Source organism: Manduca sexta, chromosome 28 (genome assembly GCF_014839805.1).
Source record: "Manduca sexta isolate Smith_Timp_Sample1 chromosome 28, JHU_Msex_v1.0, whole genome shotgun sequence".
Classification (NCBI taxonomy): Eukaryota; Metazoa; Arthropoda; class Insecta; order Lepidoptera; family Sphingidae; genus Manduca; species Manduca sexta.
This window is the reverse complement of record NC_051142.1, coordinates 7,163,504-7,184,032: the sequence shown is the minus strand read 5'-3', so window position 1 is coordinate 7,184,032 and position 20,529 is coordinate 7,163,504. Positions and strand designations below refer to the sequence as shown.

Sequence of the window (20,529 nt, the reverse complement as noted above, 5' to 3'; positions counted from 1 at the left end):
TGTAGAATTCATGAAAACATGGAAATAATATTCTGAGTTTGTACTTCGGAATCCATTTATTTACAAACTGACATTTCTTTGAAACAAAACATTATATTAAGAAAAACGTACCAGCCAGTACACTACACTCCTCCATACTAAATTAACAAAACACTCAACTCTACAACTTAAAATGATAATACCTCACATTCTATAATCAGGAACGTTTGTTAATCTACACTGCCTAATAGGGCGTTGCCTGGGACGTGGAGTCGTTGGCTCATACGGTAAGGCGTCCTGAAATTCAGGTGATACCGGGGTGGCACTACCCTGAAGTTCCACTAACGGAACCGCGTCGCGATCGGTCTACTGACCGGAGTATGAATTGCGGAATCGCACACTCTCTGCCCCTGCACCGATGATAAAGTGGCTGGCTCTGAACCTAGTGCTGACCTTAATCCTGCATAGGAAGTTGAGACACCCTTTTGTTGGAATCGCTAGGGATAAACTAGCGTTCTCCTTCCTAATTTGGTTTTCATTTTTATGAAACTTCCTTTTAATTTGGTCTATATGCCTGTGAACTAACTCTCCCGGCTGCCTACAATCTCGTAATCAGTATTCCCTAAACATCTCTGAATTTTGCCTGAGACCCATTTGTCTCCACTCAAATACTGACGGTACCATACCTCTTCACCCTGATCGAAAGATCTGTGTACCCCTTTTCTAGCTCCACTTTGCCGTTGCTGAGCTTTCCTTACAAAATTCTCCCTGTCTGGCCTTAAAACGTCTAACTTCGTCCGTAACCGTCTACCTAACATTAACATTGCAGGGCTTTCTCCCGTAGTCGAATGCGCAGTATTTCTATAGTGTAAAAGATAAGTATAAAGTGCTTTATCAACTTCTTCCTTAGCCTGCACTGCTTTCTTAATAACCCTCTTTAAGGATCGCACTGCATTTTCCGCGAGACCGTTTGAGGAAGGATGATATGGCGCCGAAAAACGTGATCTATACCATTAGATTTAAGGAAACTACCAAACTCATTGCACGTAAACTGGGGCCCATTATCCGTAACGATCTGCTTGGGTAGGCCCCATCTGCTAAAAAGTTCACATAACTTATCTATGACCTTCGGTCCTGTTGTATTACTCATATGGAAAAGTTCCGTCCATTTAGATGTAGCGTCCACTACGATCAAGTATGTTTTCCCAAATATGGGCCCCATGAAATCTAAATGCAGCCTGGTCCATGGATGATTCGGCCACGGCCACATACTCGGAGTTTGCCGCGGCGGAGCATCCGCCTGAGCAGCACATATCTCACAACTACGACACATGCGCTCTATTTCTTCATCAAGTCCGGGCCACCATACGTAACTACGAGCCATAGCCTTGGATTTAACTATACCCATATGGGGCTCATGGAGCATCCTCAAAACTTTTCCCTACACTTCACCGGAATCAATAATCTATGCCCCCACAACACGCAACTCAATTCTTCATAGAGTTCATCTTTCCGATTAAAATAAGGTCTAAACTCTTCGATATCACAGTCTCTTGGCCAACCATCGCGCAAAAAACTCAATATCCTCGATAAAACCGGATCCTTACTAGTCTGTAGTTTTAACTCTTTATAATCTAACAATAAAGCCTGTTGAACAAAATGCAAATAAGTTTGTTCCGGCACAGTGACATCTTGCTTACTATTTATCGGTAAACGCGACAACCCGTCGGCACCATTTCTCTCCGACCTAACATACTCTATTTCAAAATCATAAGCAGATAAAATGATAGCCCACCTTTGCATACGACTAGCTACCATCGTTGGAATTCCTTTATGAGGGCCGAAGATCGATACCAACGGCTTATGGTCCGTTCTCAAGAGAAAGGACGCCCATACAAATACTGGTGAAACTTTTGACCCCGAATATTATTGCCAACGCTTCACGATGTATTTGAGAGTAATTCTTTCCGCGTCGGTAAGAGTGCGCGATACATAAGCTATCGGGCGCTCTCCCGTTCCGCTTGCCGCCGGTTGCGATAGCACCGCTCCAACTCCACGCGCACTCGCATCACAAGTCAGAATAAGAGGCTTATTTGGGTCGTAATGCGCTAAAACCTCTGTACTCATCATTAACTGCTTAATTTTACTAAAAGAACGTTCACATTCGGCCGACCAAACCCAAACCTTGCCCTTTTGAATAATTCGTAGAGCGGTACTAATATAGTGCTCATATTCTTTACGAATCTCGCGTAAAAGTTAATTAGTCCTATAAAAGATCGCAACTCCGTAACATTACTCGGTCTAGGTATTTTATCAATCGCCTCCAATTTCGCTGGGTCGGTTTTAATGCCGTCCTTATGTAAAACGTATCCTAAATACTTTACTTCATCAACTAAGAAAACACATTTTTCGGTTTTCAATTTCATTCCTTTAATATAAAAGTCTCTCAAGCACTGCTTCTAAAGCGGCCAAATGCTCCTCCTTATTGCTACCTCCTATTATCACATCGTCTAAAAATACCTCTACATTAGGAATTCCCTTTACTAATTCACACATTATGCGCTGAAAAATGCCCGCACTAGACGCTAGACCATAAACTAATCTATTATACTGAAATAAGCCGCGATGAGTATTTATCACAGTATATTTTTTGTTTCATCTAACTCTATCTGGTTATAGGCCTGGGATAAATCTATCTTAGAAAATATTTAGCCCCGCCTAGGCGCACCAATAAGTCATCAATTCTCGGTAACGGAAACCTATCTACATATAGCATAGGATTAACAGTAGCCTTATAATCCGCACAGATTCTCAGAGAGCCATCCGCTTTATTTACCGGTACCAGAGGAGACGCCCAGTCGGAACAATCGACTGGCTCGATTATTCCATCGCGCAGCATTCTGTCTAACTCTGCGTCAACACGGTCGCGCAGTGCGTAAGGCAGTGGCCGCGCACGATGGAACACCGGTACCGCCGATTCCCGTAATTTCAACGTCGCCTTACAGCCAGTGAATCGGCCCAAACGTCCATCAAACAGCTTGTTATATCTGTCAAATAATAAGTTTATTTCTTTATTAAAATGAGTCCGATCAACATTACAATGGTTTACATTCGTATTGGTAAATAGTGGTATTTTGATATGTAGTTCAGTTAACCACTGCCTTCCTAGGAGTGAGGTAGTACCTCCTTTTACTACAAACAACTCTAATCGTTTAGTTTGTTCCCTGTAACGTACTAGCGGATTAATAACCCCTATGGGTTTTATACTTACACCATTATAAAAATTAAAAACTATCTTGTGCGGCTTCAGTTTTAGATGATTAAAATACGCATCATAGGTGCTCTTACTAATGCATGACACAGCTGAACCCGTGTCTACTTCCATTTGTATAGTACAACCATCAATGGATATGGGCAAACTCACCGCCTTATAATTATTTAAACATAATTGGTGAAGGTTCTCTTCTACATCCGATTGCTCTTCGGCATTTTCCCGTTGATTGGCTTGGCCGTGGTGTATTCCTGTGCGACCCTGAGATCTTGCCACCGCTGGTATTTCACTTGCTCGAGTCTTCGATGCCGCGACAAATCGGCACATTCGCCGTAAGTGACCAACAATTCCGCATCTTCCGCATACGAAGTCGCGGTACCTACAGTCTACATTACCATGATCTATAGAACCGCATCGGCCACAATCTGTGCTGCGGACTCTGTGCCCTGTCCGCGATCCGCTATTTCCGTGAACAAAAGACCGCCACGAGCCTTCTTTGCACGCTCATGCGACGCGAGTAAGTGCACTTTTCCCTCTGCAGTCGTCGGTGATTCCGTCACTTCCGCACTCAGAACCATCACAGCCGCCGCATCTCTCTCCGCCGCTTCTAATGAGCTCGCCAACATCACCGCTTCCGGAAAAGACAGAATACCGTTTTCGGCAAATAGACGCTGCCGAATCACCTCGCCTTTAATCCCACAGACAAATTGATCTCTTAAATTTTCGTTCAAATTTGCTCGAAATTCACAATAACGTGCCATTTTTTAATTCCGCCACGTAAACGGCAACAGTTTCTTGGCTTTCTTGTCTCCCTCTGCCTAGAATTTATAGCGCTCCGCTAGAGGCGATGGTGTGGGTTGCAGATGATTCCGCATCTGCTCCACCACTTTTTTCGTACTCGGATTCTGAGGGTTTTTTCGGACTGGATAAATTGACTAATAGTTCATAGGCCTCTTCGCCCATTACAGCAATTAAAGTTGGTAACCTCATGTCTTCTTTCACATTATTTACTTTGAAATACATTTCCAGTCGGTCTATATATGTTGACCACGTACCATTTTGTACGTCGAATTTTGATACCTTTCCAATCGACATTTTAACACGCTATACCCTTCCTCCGAGATAACTTACATACAATATGTTCTCAATTTTCCTCGTCGCCACTGTAGAATTCCAGAAAACATGGAAATAATATTCTGAGTTTGTACTTCGGAATCCATTTATTTACAAACTGACATTTCTTTGAAACAAAACATTATATTAAGAAAAACGTACCAGCCAGTACACTACAGTACCTACTTTCTACCGCACGTTATTGCAGTCCATACTTAACCTCAAAATAACCGAGCTATAAAAATTGTGATTACTCCAAATTCCCAGTTTTCAATTTATATAAAATAGGAATATATTTCCTATTGTTTAGTGAAGGTTTTGTACAGACGCAAGCTTAGCCCAACTATCATACAAAAATGGGCATTCTCCATTCCAGACTCCGGGCTAATACCACAGAATACTCTGATACTGAGTAGAGAAACTCACAATCACTTTGCTCAATCCGGGATTCAAACCCGGCACCTCAGTACGATATTCGGACCACGCTCGCAATAGAACTACACCATAGAGGCAGTCCTTTAGTAGAAAATATTATTAAAGCTAAAACCAAAGGAATATCTTGATAAGTTTTCATGATATAATTGGCTGCAGCAGCAGCAGATAATATCTTACATATTGAAAAGGAATAAAACAAAAATTTTATATACCTACTTAAGAAAAAATATATACTTTATTAAATAATTAATTTAAAATGTTATTTATATATGTAGGTAGTGAACATTATAGTTACAACAGTAAGTATATGTACCTATAATATGTGTAGAAAAAATACTTACATAAACTGCGTTATTCTTTTGCAAAAATATTTATAGATATAATTAGTAACAAAGTGTAATAATCCATAAATTATGAACTATCACTTATTTAACATCGTGGCATCGCAGTTGACTGTACAATTTAAGGGCATATACTCTTCGTTGTGTAATTTTACTCGTTGGGTGAGATAATATTATGTAGATTGTAACAACATTCTAATATGTCGTAATGATCTGCTCGACAAAATGAATTAATCCACCTTTTATGTACTTTTGTGGTGCGGGAATGTAAAGTCTTGACGTAATGCTGTGTTGCTAAAGATATAAAATTTTAAACGTTAGTACCTACGTTAATAATTGTCATGTAAATGCAATATTCAGAGGTGTTAGGCGTGATTGAAGTTCTCCAAAGAGAGAGTAATTATTCCTCATTGCTGCGGTGCCTAGCAAACAAGAATGGCGTGCCGGCAATGATGATCACTGCTAAGAAGGGATGGTCGGCCGTGAAGTAAGGCATCATTTCTTCTCCTATGATAGCCGAGTGGAAAACAGCTACTGACATTCCTGTAAACCAATTTATTTTATCAAACCGATTGCTACAATAGTAATTAAAATGGTTGTTTTAATTAAATCATAAGAATAACTTAGGTACATATGATCACGTTTTACAAATGGACGCGTCATACACTAACATAATTGCACATAAAAACAGCGCATTATTTACTATAGCCACAGCCCTAGCGTGTGCCCGAATGGGCCCGAGCGTCGACCGCCCCGTGGCGTGGCCATGACAGTCGAATAAAATGCCTAAATATTAGATAAAAAATAAGTTACATAGTGTATACTTATTAAAAACGTACGAAATGGAACATTTTTTTCGTTCACATTTGGAGTATAATTTGTACATCGTCTAAAAACACAGGAAGGCATTTTATTTATAAAAATACAAAAAGTTAGTAAGCCGACTAGCCGCGACAGTGGTTGGCAGAGACCAATAAAAAGAAAAGTGTAGAAAGAGACACTTAAGACCCTATTCATTAAATGTATGGAAAAATTATGAAAAGCGAGATAGCTGCTCAATACTATTGTGTTACTTTTTTCGCTGGGTTAAACGGGTCTGGTGGTTGGAGGTTGACTAAGTGAATGTCGGGCAATTACCTTGCTTTCGTCTTGCCAGTATTGAGCTCGGATAATATATCTATGTAATAAAAACATCTTAGCATATGATTGATTATGATTTGGCTAAGGCGCTTATGCCAGGAGCAACAAAGATTAATAGCATTCTTTCTCATAACGTTATCCTTTGCGAATGTTAACTACCCTTGCGCTATTTGTTTACATGACAAACTAGATGGATTTTTGGAATATTTAAAAACAAGGAATTGTCTCGTTTATAAGTTATGGAAGACAGGACTTATAGTCCAAATACTATATATACTTATAGTCCTGAGTACGACTTTGTCCGAAGTATATTTATTTGATACTTGTTTTGACAGTATTTATTAAACTCGCGTGAAATCAAGTTGTAGAGAAAACAGAATTACATCTATTTTTTGCTTCTCTAGCAATGTAGGTTCGTAAGCGCAAAGCAAATTATCAGAGTAAGGGAACATCTTCGTAATGACTTGAAAAAGATAGACAAATTAATCCTTTAAGCGTGAAAAGTCGTTTCAGAACTATTTCAAGTTAACAAACACTCCATGAAGTTAGAAAGCGGTTAAATGTAAAAAGCGATGTACACCACAACTGTCCCCACATGCAACAAAAATCTATTACAGTAGCTTCGCCTGACGTGAACCCAAACGAAACATGCATGTCTCACCTGTGGCCGCGGCGGCTTTAGCGCCCGCCTCGTTCACGTCGATGTACACTTTCTGTACGGCTTTGGACACGTACAGTGGCTCACCAGTGTTCAAGATCTTATTTAAACCAAAATCGCCGTGACCAAAGATGGCTTTAATCCCGAGCTAAAAAAACATTTTATATTATTACTATTTTATATAGACTAGACAGTACACATAAAGATTTATTTACATAACATTGCTATCAGTCAGCTGTTACCCAATCCCTTTTACATGAATATTTTTCTGTAGAATGGTTTACAAGGGCGTTTAGAATAAGTAACAGAAGTGATAATAAAAGCATTAGTCCACGCCATATCTATACTTCTATACTATTATATAAAGCTGAAGAGTTTTTTTTTTTGTTTGAACACAGGAACTACTGGTTCGAATTGAAAAAATATTTTAGTGTTGGATAGTCCTTTGTTCGTGGATGGCTATAGGCTATAATATATCATCACGCAACCGACAGGAGCGGAGCAGAAAAATGAGCAAAAACGGGGAAAATGTATTAATTATGAGAGCTTACGTTACATGCGCTGCCTAAGTACTTAAAGTTATGTAACAAGTATGGACGACGGAATTGTTCCTCTTAAAAAAATCTAAATAATATATCATAAAACAAGAACCCCAGCCACATATCTCTGCCTGACTGAACGCTTTAAAATCATAAATTACCCCACGGATTTCGATAAAATTTGGTATAGAGATAGAGTGAGATCCTGGAAAGGGCGTAAGCTACTTTCTATCCTGGGAAAATATAAAGCGTGACTTGTATAACGGAAAAATGTATCCCGAAAAAACTATTTGACGCGGGCGGAGCCGCGAGCAAAAGCTAGTTCTGAATAAAAATAATTGTTCCTCAATGTCTTTAAAATACATGATAACATTCCTTATAACAGTCGTCAGAAAAATTATACTCCCTTTCCTTTTTTTTTGGTTTCGCGGAGGAAGTCTTTATTACTACCGCCCATCCTTCGTGGGGGGCGACTAAGCGGTTATGCTGGGCTAACCATGCCTTACGGCCCGGCATTGAGTCGCCCGGATTTGATGACGACCTTCGGGCGACTGCCGGGCCGAGTCCCTAACCCTATGTACAACTAACCTACGTACGGCCTACCAGCTAAAACTCCGCAGTGGCCCTCTTCGGCGCATTAGGGACGGCTGCGGGCTTCCTCTGACGGAAGTGTCTAAGTCTTCGTCCGCAGCCGCCCCTGCGCGGTGCCGCCTTGCGGCCCGTCTCCTATGGGGGGGGGGGGGTCTCAGAAGCCCCTGAGCATCGAAGGACACCCTCGCCGTCTACGGCAGCATGAGGCCAACTACAAACTTCCGTCCATACCGGGGGTCAAATGAAAAATGAGCAAAAAGATGCACAGAAATGCCCCCTGCTGCCCGCCGACGACCCCCATCGTGGCCCCTATTGGTCGCCTCTTACGACAGGCAGAGGATACCGTGGTGGAATTCTCCAAACGCCCCCATTCCACAGGGCGGATACTCTCTTACCTGCGGCAACACCTCCTTAAGGTCAATTTCCGTTTCGATCTTGAACTTGGGAAGAATGACCTTAACCTTGGTAATTCTCATCTTCTCCAACTCAGACATGAGGTCGTATCCGTCGGTCAGCTTCTGCATGACTCCGTCGAGACCGTCGATCTCATTGGGCAACACAATCACCATACTCGCGTCGCCTCCTTCATATCTCATCTCTAATAGCTACAACATACAATGCCACAACAAAATGTAATTAATGTATGGAAAAAATATATGTTTCTCCACACAGTAGATAATAAATAAAACCTCTTCTTCACTCAGTTCTCTTAAATATACGTAAACTTTATTTTGTTATCGCTCAACAGACAAATAAAAAGGAAGAGATGCCTACCTCGCGAGCTGGATTCAAACAATCGATTTTCGTTTCGGCAACATTCTATTCTCCGCCAGACTATCATTGCATGTGATATAAGAAAAGAATTCTGTTAGAGCACTCAAGGTCTATTTACATTAAAATAAAGTGAAATAATTTATTTGAATCTTAAGGTAATACATTATTAAAATAATACATTTTCAATTCGTATACGAGTGCACAACCCTCTTAGGAATCATGAATTAATTTGATGATTAAAATTTTCCAATGTACTATTGATTTTTACTAAAACGACTTAGAGAGCGAATGGGCAGACCAGTACACAACCAGCACCCGTACACAAGTATGACGCATGATCCAGCCATCAGCCTCCTCAATTAACCGGTAAAGTGTGTGAAGGTTCAAACCACATTGAGCTATTAATATCTGTTTATATACCCGAGCCTGGAGATCGGAACTCTCGCCGTATTTAAATTTGCCTTCCTGGGACATCATGGGAATGTTAACTGAAGATTGAGTGTCGATATGGAAAGGCCGTTCAATTGTGTCCATTGCGTCAAATTGATTTTTCCAATTGCCCTGAAATTCATGTTGAGAAGTTAAATAATAATTCACCAACCATTACAGTAAACATTATCGAATTTTAATAATATTTATACGTTAAATACCATGAAATAAAGTGCATTGACAAGCACCAAACGAGTGTCTGCATTGAAACTGTCTGAAGAAAAAAGATCCTTGATCTTTTCATTCGTTTTATTTTCAACCTAAAACATAACAACAATGAATGATTTCTTATATTTTCTTTATGTATGCTCAACTATACTATAAAGTTATTGTTATATACCCATTGGTTTATGAGTTCTGCTGCACCAACAGTGTTATCAAAGTCGACCTTCTCAAATTCAGCATCAAAAACCTTTTCTGCATCCTCTTTCAACTCGGGCACTAGCTCATAGCTACCATCTTTAATGTATATCTTATTGGCGACGTTAAACGTAACACCTTTAATACCTTTCAGTTTAGCGGAAACTGCACCAAATGAGGATCGGATCTGTAATAAACGCAAATTGTTTGAGTTTGTCAATGATTAATAAAGACAATTACCTAAGGTAAATTGTTCGACCGTGATTTGCTACAGTTTGAAATACATCTAAATCTATACTTATAATAAATCTGTAGAGAGGTCAATTCTGTACATGAAATATATTTCCAAAATAACTATCAGGGGGTGATTAGGGATCGATACTGATGCCAAAAATGCAATTAGTAAAATTTTTGTCTGTCTGTCTGTCTGTCTGTATAACCGTTATAGAAACAAAAACTACTCGACGGATTTTAACGAAACTTGGTACAATTATTTTTCATACTCCTGAGCTGGTTATAGTATACTTTTCATCACGCTACAATTAATAGGAGCAGAGCAGTGAAGGGAAATGTTAGGAAAACGGGAGAAGTTACTCCATTTTTTAAGCTTCCGTCGCGTGTGCAACCTTAATGGTTAAAGCTACACAGAAATCATGTATGACGGAAATGTTCTCCTTAAAATTATATAAAAAATATCCCACGACAGCATATGTCTATCTTTTATGGTTGACTCACAGTAACACGTCTCCCGATAGCTTAGCAGTTCGAAGCTTTCTCATTATATTTGTCTACTCTTACGTTTATAACACTCTCAGTCATCCCTAATTAAAAAAGTTAACATTATTAAATACTCCATAAAAAAGAATCATAGAAATCGGTATAGAAACACCAAAGTTATACATGAAATACGCTAATAATAAGCCATCACGCGTGAATAATACTGAATCATGCTATAAGGATTATTTTTGTATATATATAAGCTCGCGAACGCACAGGCAGGCGGCTTGCTTGGCACCTAGAGTGTACCTTATGTATAATCAAGAAGAAGTATCAAGAAGAAGAATTTTAAGAATTAAAAGCAAGAAGTTATACGCTGACGGAGTCGCGGGCACAGTTATTAACAATTATATTGTGCGGTTCCGTATTGCGATCTTTTCAACAGTATTGTAGATTGACATATTATATTTCCCTACTAAAATACGAAAGTTATACTGTCTGTTACATCAAAACCACTGAACCGTGAGGAAGGACATAAGCTACTTTTTTTTACGAAAAACGACGGAAATGCGGACGAAGTCGCGGACAACAGCTATGCTATATAAAATACCGAAGTCGTCATAGGTTTGCCTATAATATTAGAGGAGCTCCTTCGATTTCACCAGGATCCCATCATCAGACCCTAACCGGACAATCGGACCACCTGCATACCACCATACATTAAAAAAACATCCCGACAAATTGAGCACCTCCTCCATTTTTGAAGTCCGAAATCCACGCGGGCATAGCTGCGGGCGGAAGCTAGTAATTAAATAAGTTCTTAATTCTTGATAAAATTACTCGTAAAAAATTTCATTCTACAATATCTAAATTGTTATTCCCTAAGAAAATACCGTATTATAAGTATAAACAAACAATGTTTGCTATTTACATTGCATTGACTAGGAAGACGGTGTTAAGGAACCCTCAAGGTTAATTTTATTGTGTCTACGTAATGTATGTGATTGTACCTCTTTAAAATAAAATACTTTATTTATTACGTAGGCGAACAAAGTTGCACTTATGATACGTCAAAACAATTTATAATAATTATTATTGTTATTTCTGAATAACACTCAAGATCCGATATATACTTAACTACGAACATTTTAAATGAGGGATACAATTCTTATGGAATACAAGGCATTAGGTAAAACAAAGTAGCCAGCTCGGGTTGGCAGGTAGGGGCAAATTGTATAAGGCTTACCCGTCGCGATCCTCAACGGTGAGGACATGAGCCCCAGCCTAGCTAATCTACCAGCCTTTAACTAGCTATCTAAGTGATGACTACCCGAAGAAGAAAGAAAGAAACTCCGGGCTTACTTTTTTGTCATCAATTGTTCAGTACATTTTTTGTATATATATTATATATATTTTTCAAGTCTTTCCGCACAATCACAATAGTTATATAAGCTAATGTACGCACATCACCGTTAATATGGGAAGAAACAAATCCACGAGAAGGGATTTAACCCTGAACAGGCATAAAATAAATAAAAAAAGACATTAATTCATAATTAATTAACGGCGTAGGTACAGCATGCATTCGTCTACATTTACAAACATTTGTTTCAGTCGATAAGAAAACAAATAATGTTATAGAGACACAACACAAGGATCGGTCGGTCGTCTTTCAAAAATTACATTACATAATACGATAATCGTAAAATTAACTATGTCAAATTTAGATTAGTGTCGTTATTATAAATAAAAGTACATGTATGTAGTACCATGTGCATATGAGACATTTTAGGCACATAATTACTAATGTGTGCTAGCATGGTGCGTTATTGTGTGCAGGACCAATTTTCCAAACCATCTTATCATTAAGGTAATTGGATACAGTAATATGGTATCCTCTTCACATTCATTCACGTTAACGTAACACTTGAATTTTGTTCGGTCACAGTGGTAAATTCGAAAGGAAGCTTATTATTACATTTTATGCTACTTGCTAAGAATGATTTATTGGTTTTACAGAGCCTATGATTTGGGACAGCTAGTTTATTTATATTTCTAGAGTTTATACTATGCAAGTCACTGTTTTCGATAAACGTACTTAGGTTTTTACGTACGATATATATTCGACCGGCAAGGTCAGTATATTTATCTCCTTAAACATTAGCCCAAGAAAATCGATCGTTTCTGCAAGATAAAAATGGTCTGCAGATCAGCAGCTGAGCCCCAAAGAATAATACATAATGCTGTGGAAGTATGCAAAATACACTAGCCTTGCCGTAGCTACGTCAGTAATTGTATAAGCTACGTCAGTAATTGTATAAGCTCAATTTACTAGTTTTTTTTTAATATGGGGACCCTATTGCAAATTATTATCGATTGAGGAAAACCGTTGAGGGAACTAATTCTAATTTATTCCCATCTAAATCAATATTTAGTTCCTTTTTTTATTCAGTAACAAGAATCTGACACATTTCATTTTTGCACCATTTAAAAGTAGATTATTAGCAAAAAACCAGTTAGAAATCAAACTAAGTACTTTATGTAGCTCGCTGAGATTTTGACCTCTTCTATATAACTTAAAAATTATCGAAGTATCGTCAGCGAACAATACTACATCTGCTATATTGTCAACGATGTAAGGCAAGTCATTTATGTAGACTAAGAATAAGGGTGAACCCAATATGGAACCCTGGAGAACCCCGATTCTAACTGTGGATCCGGCAGAGGAGACGTTGTCGATAAATACTTTTTGATTTGGACCTGATAAATATGAGTTTAAGTTTCCTATTCCCCTAATGCTATAATAGTGAAGCTTTCAAATGCCTGAGAAAGATCTCAAAAGATCCCCAAAGCATCCTGCAACATCATAAATTTTCAAAGTCACTATGCCATTGTATTCACTGGTGAAGTACATGTACTCACCTTGTTATAATAATATAATATCAGCCCTGTATAATATACTGTCCCACAGCTGGTCACGGCCTCCTCTACTGCTGTGAGGGATTAGGCCTTAGTCCACCAAGCTGGCATAGTTCGGATTAATACACCCTCAAAATCGCTGTAGAGAACTTCTCAGGTATGCAGGTTTCCTCACGATATTTTCCTCAACCGTTAAAGCAAACGATAATAACTTACCTTGTTACATTTAACTCATTATAATTTATCCTTCAGATATCGGTATATCGTATAGGTGTAGACTGTTTCTATATACGATACCATTAAAATTGACTTACGCTATCATTATCAGGGATGTCGAGGGCCGTGAGCAGTTCGCTATGGGCAGGCTCCATAGCGCCAAGAGCTAGCAAAGCCAGCAAGTATTCAGCAGACAGAGGCGAAGATACCACACTCTTCGATTTATCTAGTTCCTGAAAATAATTATATCAAATTTTTATTACTTAACTTTTAAATTTTCATTATAAAAATTACAGTCTTTATTATTATTTAGCATAATTCATGAGTTACTTACTTATGCTTTTTAATCCAAAAATATACCTTAAATACCTAATTAGCTGAACGATAAATAATATAAGTATTATTATAATGATAATACTATTTCATAGAAACAAGCTATAAATCTAGCTTTACTTGCATAACTCACACCAACTCCGTCAGTTAAAGCGGAGCAAGTACCTGTAGAACTCGTGCTCAAATATTATTCGATAGCAACATACTTATGGGCTTGCGAAACGACTGCAATACCTACTATTAAATTTAATTCAGTTGACGTTTGATTACAAAGAAGTATCCTGTTCTGAATCATTAACGTTCAATCTGCCTCGGTTTGTATCCGAAGAGTATTAGAGATTCTATTCTATTCTATTCAATAATTTTCTATTCTAAGAATTTCTTTACATCTAAAGAATGTTTCTGAACCACAGATACAGACAAATAGCAATTGTTTTTTTTTTCAAATGATTCGTAAATATTTGCATATTCCCGCCCTAACTCATGCACCATAAATGTATTAAACGGATGTTCAAATCCGTTTGCTCGAGGTTTAATACTTACTATAAAGGTGCAAGAAAATAAAAAAATAGAATTAGGTATCTTTTGCATTTAAACCTCGCAAAAACTACATACAATAAGTATTGTACTTTGCAAGAGTTACCTATACCATTTTATATATATCCAACAACAAACACACTTTATAAGAATGAGTTCTATCCTACTTATAGGTATCATAGATGCGAAAGTTTGTGAGGATGGATGACTTGATGTATGGATGTATGTATGTATGTTTGTTCCTCTTTCACAAAAAAACTACTGAAAGGATTTGGATGAAACTTTACAATAATATTGGTTATATATCAGAATAACACATAGGCTACAATTTATAATGATTTTGAGTAATTTGGTATAATATAACGATACATATCAAATAAATCAGAAAAAAAATTGCCATCTTGGTGTACGCTGCTTAAACCGTTGGAGTTAAACGAAGATAATGTAGCGTAGGATTTACTTTTATTTAGAACTATTTAAGACAAACAAAGTCCGCGACAGCATATATCTACCTTTTATGTGGAAGCCACTATGACCAAAAGAATGAGCCATAAATATGTATAACGAGCTGACCCGACAAACGTTGTCCCGTCTTAACTATGAATTTTCAGCGTCCATTCTGTCAGTCGCTGACAGTTATTTCTTACAATTGACAGTTATATAAAATTAATATTATCGTTAAGTTTCTTAAATTTTCTAATAATGCGCAATTTTTTGATTTTTTTCTTTCATAAGAACCTACTCCTGACAATAACAAACACAACAACAAAAAAATAGTGAAATCGTTCCAGCCGTTCACGCATGATGGCGTGACCAAGGGAAATAGGGATTAATTTTTATATATATAGACAGATTAAAACGGATATTTTATTCACAATACACATTTTAAAATATTTATCAAAAAAAAATACATTCATCTCATCGAGTATTTAATATAGATAAACTTTGTCTTTTACACTAAGTAATTTGGCCGAATAGTTTAAAAGTTACGTATACGTATTTGGCGTAGGGGCGTGACGACCCCCACCGCCCACTAGTGGTGCTCACTACCACTAGTGCAAGTAGTCCACCGACTAATGGCGGTAAAACCATTCCAACACGGCGGAAGGAAGTGACAAGACACAAGACGGGCAGCAGCGTCTTGCGATGAGACTTCCGCCACTGCGATCGCCAACCCGCCTGCCAAGCGTGGCGATTACGGCAAAACCCCCCTATGGTAAGGCCACATAAAAACCGGCCCCTAGTCCCCGGCGGCCCCGCTATTCCTGGCTACGGTAGCGGTCATGGTAACGGCGGGGCAAGGGGTGCTAAGAATCCCCGGCAGAGACCAGGCTACCACAACCGACGAAAACTGGCCCTGGCAACATATAACACGCGCACACTGCGGACCGACGAGAAGTTAGTCGAACTGGAGGAAGAAGTGAGCAGGTTACGGTGGGACGTTATAGGATTATCTGAAGTCCGAAGGCAGGGGGGAGGACTCGATAATCCTCAAGTCAGGTAACCTGTTCTATTTCCGGGAGGGCGACCAGCAGTCCCAAGGTGGTGTCGGGTTTATCATCCACAAGTCCCTCGTAAACAACGTCGTGAAGATCGAGAGTGTGTCGGCAAGGGTGGCGTACCTGATACTCAGAATCACCAAACGGTATTCGCTGAAGGTTATTCAGGTCTACGCCCCGACCTCGGCACACTCCGATGATGAGGTGGAGGCTATGTACGAGGATATATCTCGGGCTATACATAGCTCCCAGACCTACTTCACCGTTGTTATGGGGGACTTCAACGCGAAACTGGGCACACGTAGCGGCAACGAGCTGAAAATGGGGAAATTTGGGTATGGGCAACGGAACGCGCGGGGTCAGCTGCTGGCCGACTACATGGAGAGGGAGGGACTCTTTATGATGAACTCCTTCTTCAAAAAGCGTAGTCAGCGCAAGTGGACCTGGCTGAGTCCCAAGGGTGCTACCAGAAATGAGATTGACTTCATCATGTCGACCAAACGGCGTATATTCAATGATGTCTCTGTGATCAATGCGGTGAAAACCGGGAGTGATCACCGAATGGTAAGAGGCACATTGAATCTTAACGTATCGCTTGAGAGGTCTCGACTGATGAAGTCCATGCTCCGACCAGCATCTGCCCATATCAAAAACCCCGAGAGCTTTCAGCTCGAACTCCGGAACCGCTTCGAGTGCTTAGGTGAGTGCGTAGATGTGGATGAGTATAGCAACAGGCTCGTGAAAACTGTCCAGACGACTGGGTCTAAGTTCTTTAAGACCCAGCGTCCAAAAAGAACTCAAAAGATCTCAGATCCCACCCTACAGCTCATGGTAGAAAGACGCAAGATGGTCCTGCAGTCTTCTGGTGACGTGACAGTCTGCCGGAGGCTCAATCGACAGATCTGTAAGTCCCTGAAACGTGATATACGCCAATTCAACACTAAATGTGTTGAAGAGGCTATTGAGCGGAACAGGGGCTCTAAGGTGTTCGCCAGGGATCTGTCCATTGGGCAAAGCCTGCTGACCAAACTGAAGACCGAGGACGGCAGGATTATATCTTCCCGACCGGAGCTCATGGGTGAGGTAGAGAAGTTCTACGGACAGTTATACACGTCAACACGACGACCTGTTTGCAGTGCGGCCACAGATCCAAGAGCCCCACTAATCCGACACTATACCGAAGACATCCCGGACATCGACCTGTGCGAGATTAGTATGGCTCTCGGGCAGCTGAAAAACAACAAGGCTCCGGGTGATGACGGAATAACAGCAGAGCTTCTAAAAGCGGGCGGACAGCCAATATTAGAGGCTCTCCAAAAACTATTCAATTCCGTCATTCACGAGGGTACCACGCCCCAGGCATGGCACAGGAGCGTGGTGGTGCTCTTCTTTAAAAGGGCGATAAAACCCTTTTAAAGAATTACAGACCCATCTCGCTCCTGAGTCACGTCTACAAGCTGTTCTCGAGAGTCATCACGAATCGTCTTGCTAACAGTCTCGATGACTTCCAGCCTCACGAACAAGCCGGATTCCGAAAAGGCTATAGTACCATAGACCATATACACACGCTGCGGCAGGTTATACAGAAGTCCGAGGAGTATAACCGGCCCCTCTGTCTAGCGTTTGTGGACTATGAGAAAGCCTTCGATTCGATCGAGACCTGGGCAGTGCTTCAGTCTCTCCAGAGGTGCCAAATTGACTATCGGTATATTGAAGTGTTGAAGTGCCTATACGAAAACGCCACCATGTCAGTCCGCCTCCAGGATCAGTACTCGAAACCTATCCAGCTACAGCGTGGCGTGAGACAGGGAGATATAATATCTCCGAAACTGTTCACCGCTGCACTGGAAGATGTCTTCAAGCTTCTGGACTGGAGAGGACTCGGCATCAACATCAACGGCGAGTATTTGACTCACCTTCGATTTGCCGACGATATCGTAGTCATGGCTGAGACCCTAGAAGACCTTAGCGCAATGCTCGATGACCTCAATAGCGTTTCCCAACAAGTGGGTCTCAGAATGAACATGGATAAGACAAAAGTCATGTCTAACCACCATGTCAGACCCACCCCTGTCAAGATAGGAGACGCTACACTTGAAGTTGTCGACGAGTACGTCTACCTGGGACAAACAGTCCAATTAGGTAGGTCCAACTTCGAGAAAGAGGTCACTCGTCGAATCCAACTCGGCTGGGCAGCGTTCGGGAGGCTCCGACACATCTTCTCGTCCCGAATACCGCAGTGTCTCAAGACGAAAGTCTTTGACCAGTGTGTGTTGCCAGTGATGACATATGGAAGTGAGACGTGGTCGCTCACTATGGGCCTTGTCAGAAGGTTGAAAGTCACTCAGAGGGCAATGGAGAGGGCTATGCTCGGAGTTTCCTTGCGGGATCGAATCACAAACGAGGTGATCCGCAGGAAAACCAAAGTAACCGAAATAGCCCTTAGAGTTGCGAAACTCAAGTGGCAGTGGGCAGGGCACATAGCTCGTAGAACTGATGGCCGTTGGGGCAGAAAAGTTCTGGAGTGGCGACCACGAACCGGGAGACGCAGCGTAGGCAGGCCCCCCACGAGATGGACCGACGATCTGGTCAGGGTCGCCGGAGTCCGATGGATGAGGGCGGCCCAGAACCGGTCCCTGTGGCGCTCAATGGGGGAGGCCTATGTCCAGCAGTGGACGATTCAAGGGCTGAAATGATGAGTTTAAAAGTTATCACGATAATACGATTGACTTGAATGGACCGCCATAAAGATAATCGATTTTCTCAAAATCTAATGAATGGATTTTTAAGTTTCGTATGGAGATAGTTGACCCTGGGAAGGGTATAGGCTTTTTTCTATCCTGGGAAAATATGTAGCGGGACTTTGATCAAACAGGGGACTTTTATTCCGGAAAATCCCTTCACGCGAGCGAAGCTGCGAGCAAAAGCTAGTGTTACATAAAAATCTTAGTGTCTTTGAAGTGCGAATGTTTGTCAAAATTATTAGATATTTGTTAGAATGAATACAACAATAACCGCTGAACGGATTATATGAAATTTGGCACACATATAGATCATTTCCCATACTAACAAACAGGCTTCCTTTTTTGTTACCTACAAATTAGCTTGCGTTGGAAGTATTTGGATTTTTCTTCTGATTTTTATATTATTGAGCTACAAGGCGCAATGGAACACTACGGTGGGTTAGTTGGGTTAGCATTTAATAAGAATGCAACTTTTTTTTAACCCGGGAAAGTACACAATAGGACGCAACCCTCTTTCATGCGAACGAAGATTCGAACACAAAATTTCTTATATTAGCCATTTGTACGGTGGCATTTGAAACTTTTTATATCCTATTATACATTATGAAACACGTAATATGTAATTTTTTTTTATCCATAAATTATCAAATGTACTACGATAACGACGAGTAAGGCAACCGTATTTCCTGAAGCACATTGGAAATTGACTCTTAGCTGCACTCACGTTACGGCGGAGTCGTGAGCACTGAGCAAAAGCAAGATAAGTGTTTAAATTCAAAAGAATAATTTTATGGTAAGAACCTAGAGTTTTAATGTTTATAATTTTATTTTTTGTTAATGCTTTATTGTCAATTGTTGAGCAAGCAAAGATCCACAAAACAATGATTAAAATTTAAGAAATATAAATACTTACATTACAGAACTTCGCAGAAAATTTGGCAACTGCAGACGAGAGTGCTTTAGCGTTCATGTTTGCGGCTGAACTGTTCAACTGTATTAAGAGTAATGGAACTGTGAACAACACAATAAGTATAATTAGACCTCTTCGACTAGGTATCGAGGACGGAAAACACATATCTTGTTGCAACCTTATTAAGACGACCCTAATAACAGAAATAAACTTATACAGGAAAAAATTATCGCAATTGAATATTTATTTCATGACATTGCATCGCCCACCGACGCCAAACTAGCAACTACACAATACCGGTACGCGCTATGTTTTGTGAATCACAAATTCACAAGAATGCGTTACCGGGGCTGATAGTCTAAATATCGTTCTATTATTTGCCGTTTTCTATATTCGATCTTAAACGAAAATTTTCAACCCGAGTTAATTTTTTTTCGTCATCACTTTTCATCATGTGTATTCTATCAAATGCTATGCTAGGGAAGCCTATTGCCACATCTGGTACAAGTTCTAGACTCCTAGCTGATGCTTAGTGGAAAAACTTAATATAGTTTTAGCGATCAAACCCGAGACCAATCGTTCCGCAATAAAACTACGCCGCTAAGACATTTATGATACACTTGGTTTGGCTAAAACTTCATCTGCGTGCACTTAGATCTATCACGACTCTTTTGTATACCTCCCGGTACACATCTGCATAACACAGAGCCCGCGGGACGCGTGTTGCCCTTCTCCTCCATGTGGACTGTGGACTGCTGTTTTCAACTTACCCTGTATGTTTAATAAAATAAACTCTGTCTCAACTAACTTGGGCCACTGTAGCGGGTTTTGAACACTTAAGTGTACGGTGGTCGCTATCCTGACGCATACAAAATATTATATCCTATCTACCACTAGATAGACAAAATAACTTTAAATTGTCTATTATTTAAAGTTATTTTGTCTATACCAACTTTGTTAGAGG

The 20,529-nt window shown here is 40.1% G+C and overlaps 1 protein-coding gene across 1 annotated transcript; it reads right to left on the bottom strand.

Annotated features, from left to right (window-relative positions):
- Window positions 1–5,013: 5,013 nt before the first annotated feature.
- LOC115445759 (serine protease inhibitor 3/4) lies at window positions 5,014–19,683 on the bottom strand. Its single transcript, XM_030172164.2, has 8 exons — window positions 19,569–19,683; window positions 13,641–13,775; window positions 9,671–9,877; window positions 9,492–9,590; window positions 9,262–9,402; window positions 8,463–8,672; window positions 6,941–7,085; window positions 5,014–5,682 (listed from the first exon to the last, which is right to left on the bottom strand). The coding sequence occupies exons 1-8, from the start codon at window positions 19,623–19,625 to the stop codon at window positions 5,540–5,542; spliced, it is 1,137 nt and encodes a 378-aa protein (XP_030028024.2). The 5' UTR covers window positions 19,626–19,683; the 3' UTR covers window positions 5,014–5,539.
- Between the last annotated feature and the right edge of the window lie 846 nt (window positions 19,684–20,529).

Bases quoted from the DNA above. Each gene is read 5' to 3' on its own strand.
- LOC115445759 (XM_030172164.2), bottom strand. From the start codon at position 19,625: ATGAACGCTAAAGCACTCTCGTCTGCAGTTGCCAAATTTTCTGCGAAG. The intron at 9,591-9,670 runs GTATATAACAAT...GTTATGTTTTAG, and splicing joins CAGAACTCATAAACCAATGG to GTTGAAAATAAAACGAATGA. The intron at 9,403-9,491 runs GTATTTAACGTA...CATGAATTTCAG, and splicing joins TCAATGCACTTTATTTCATG to GGCAATTGGAAAAATCAATT.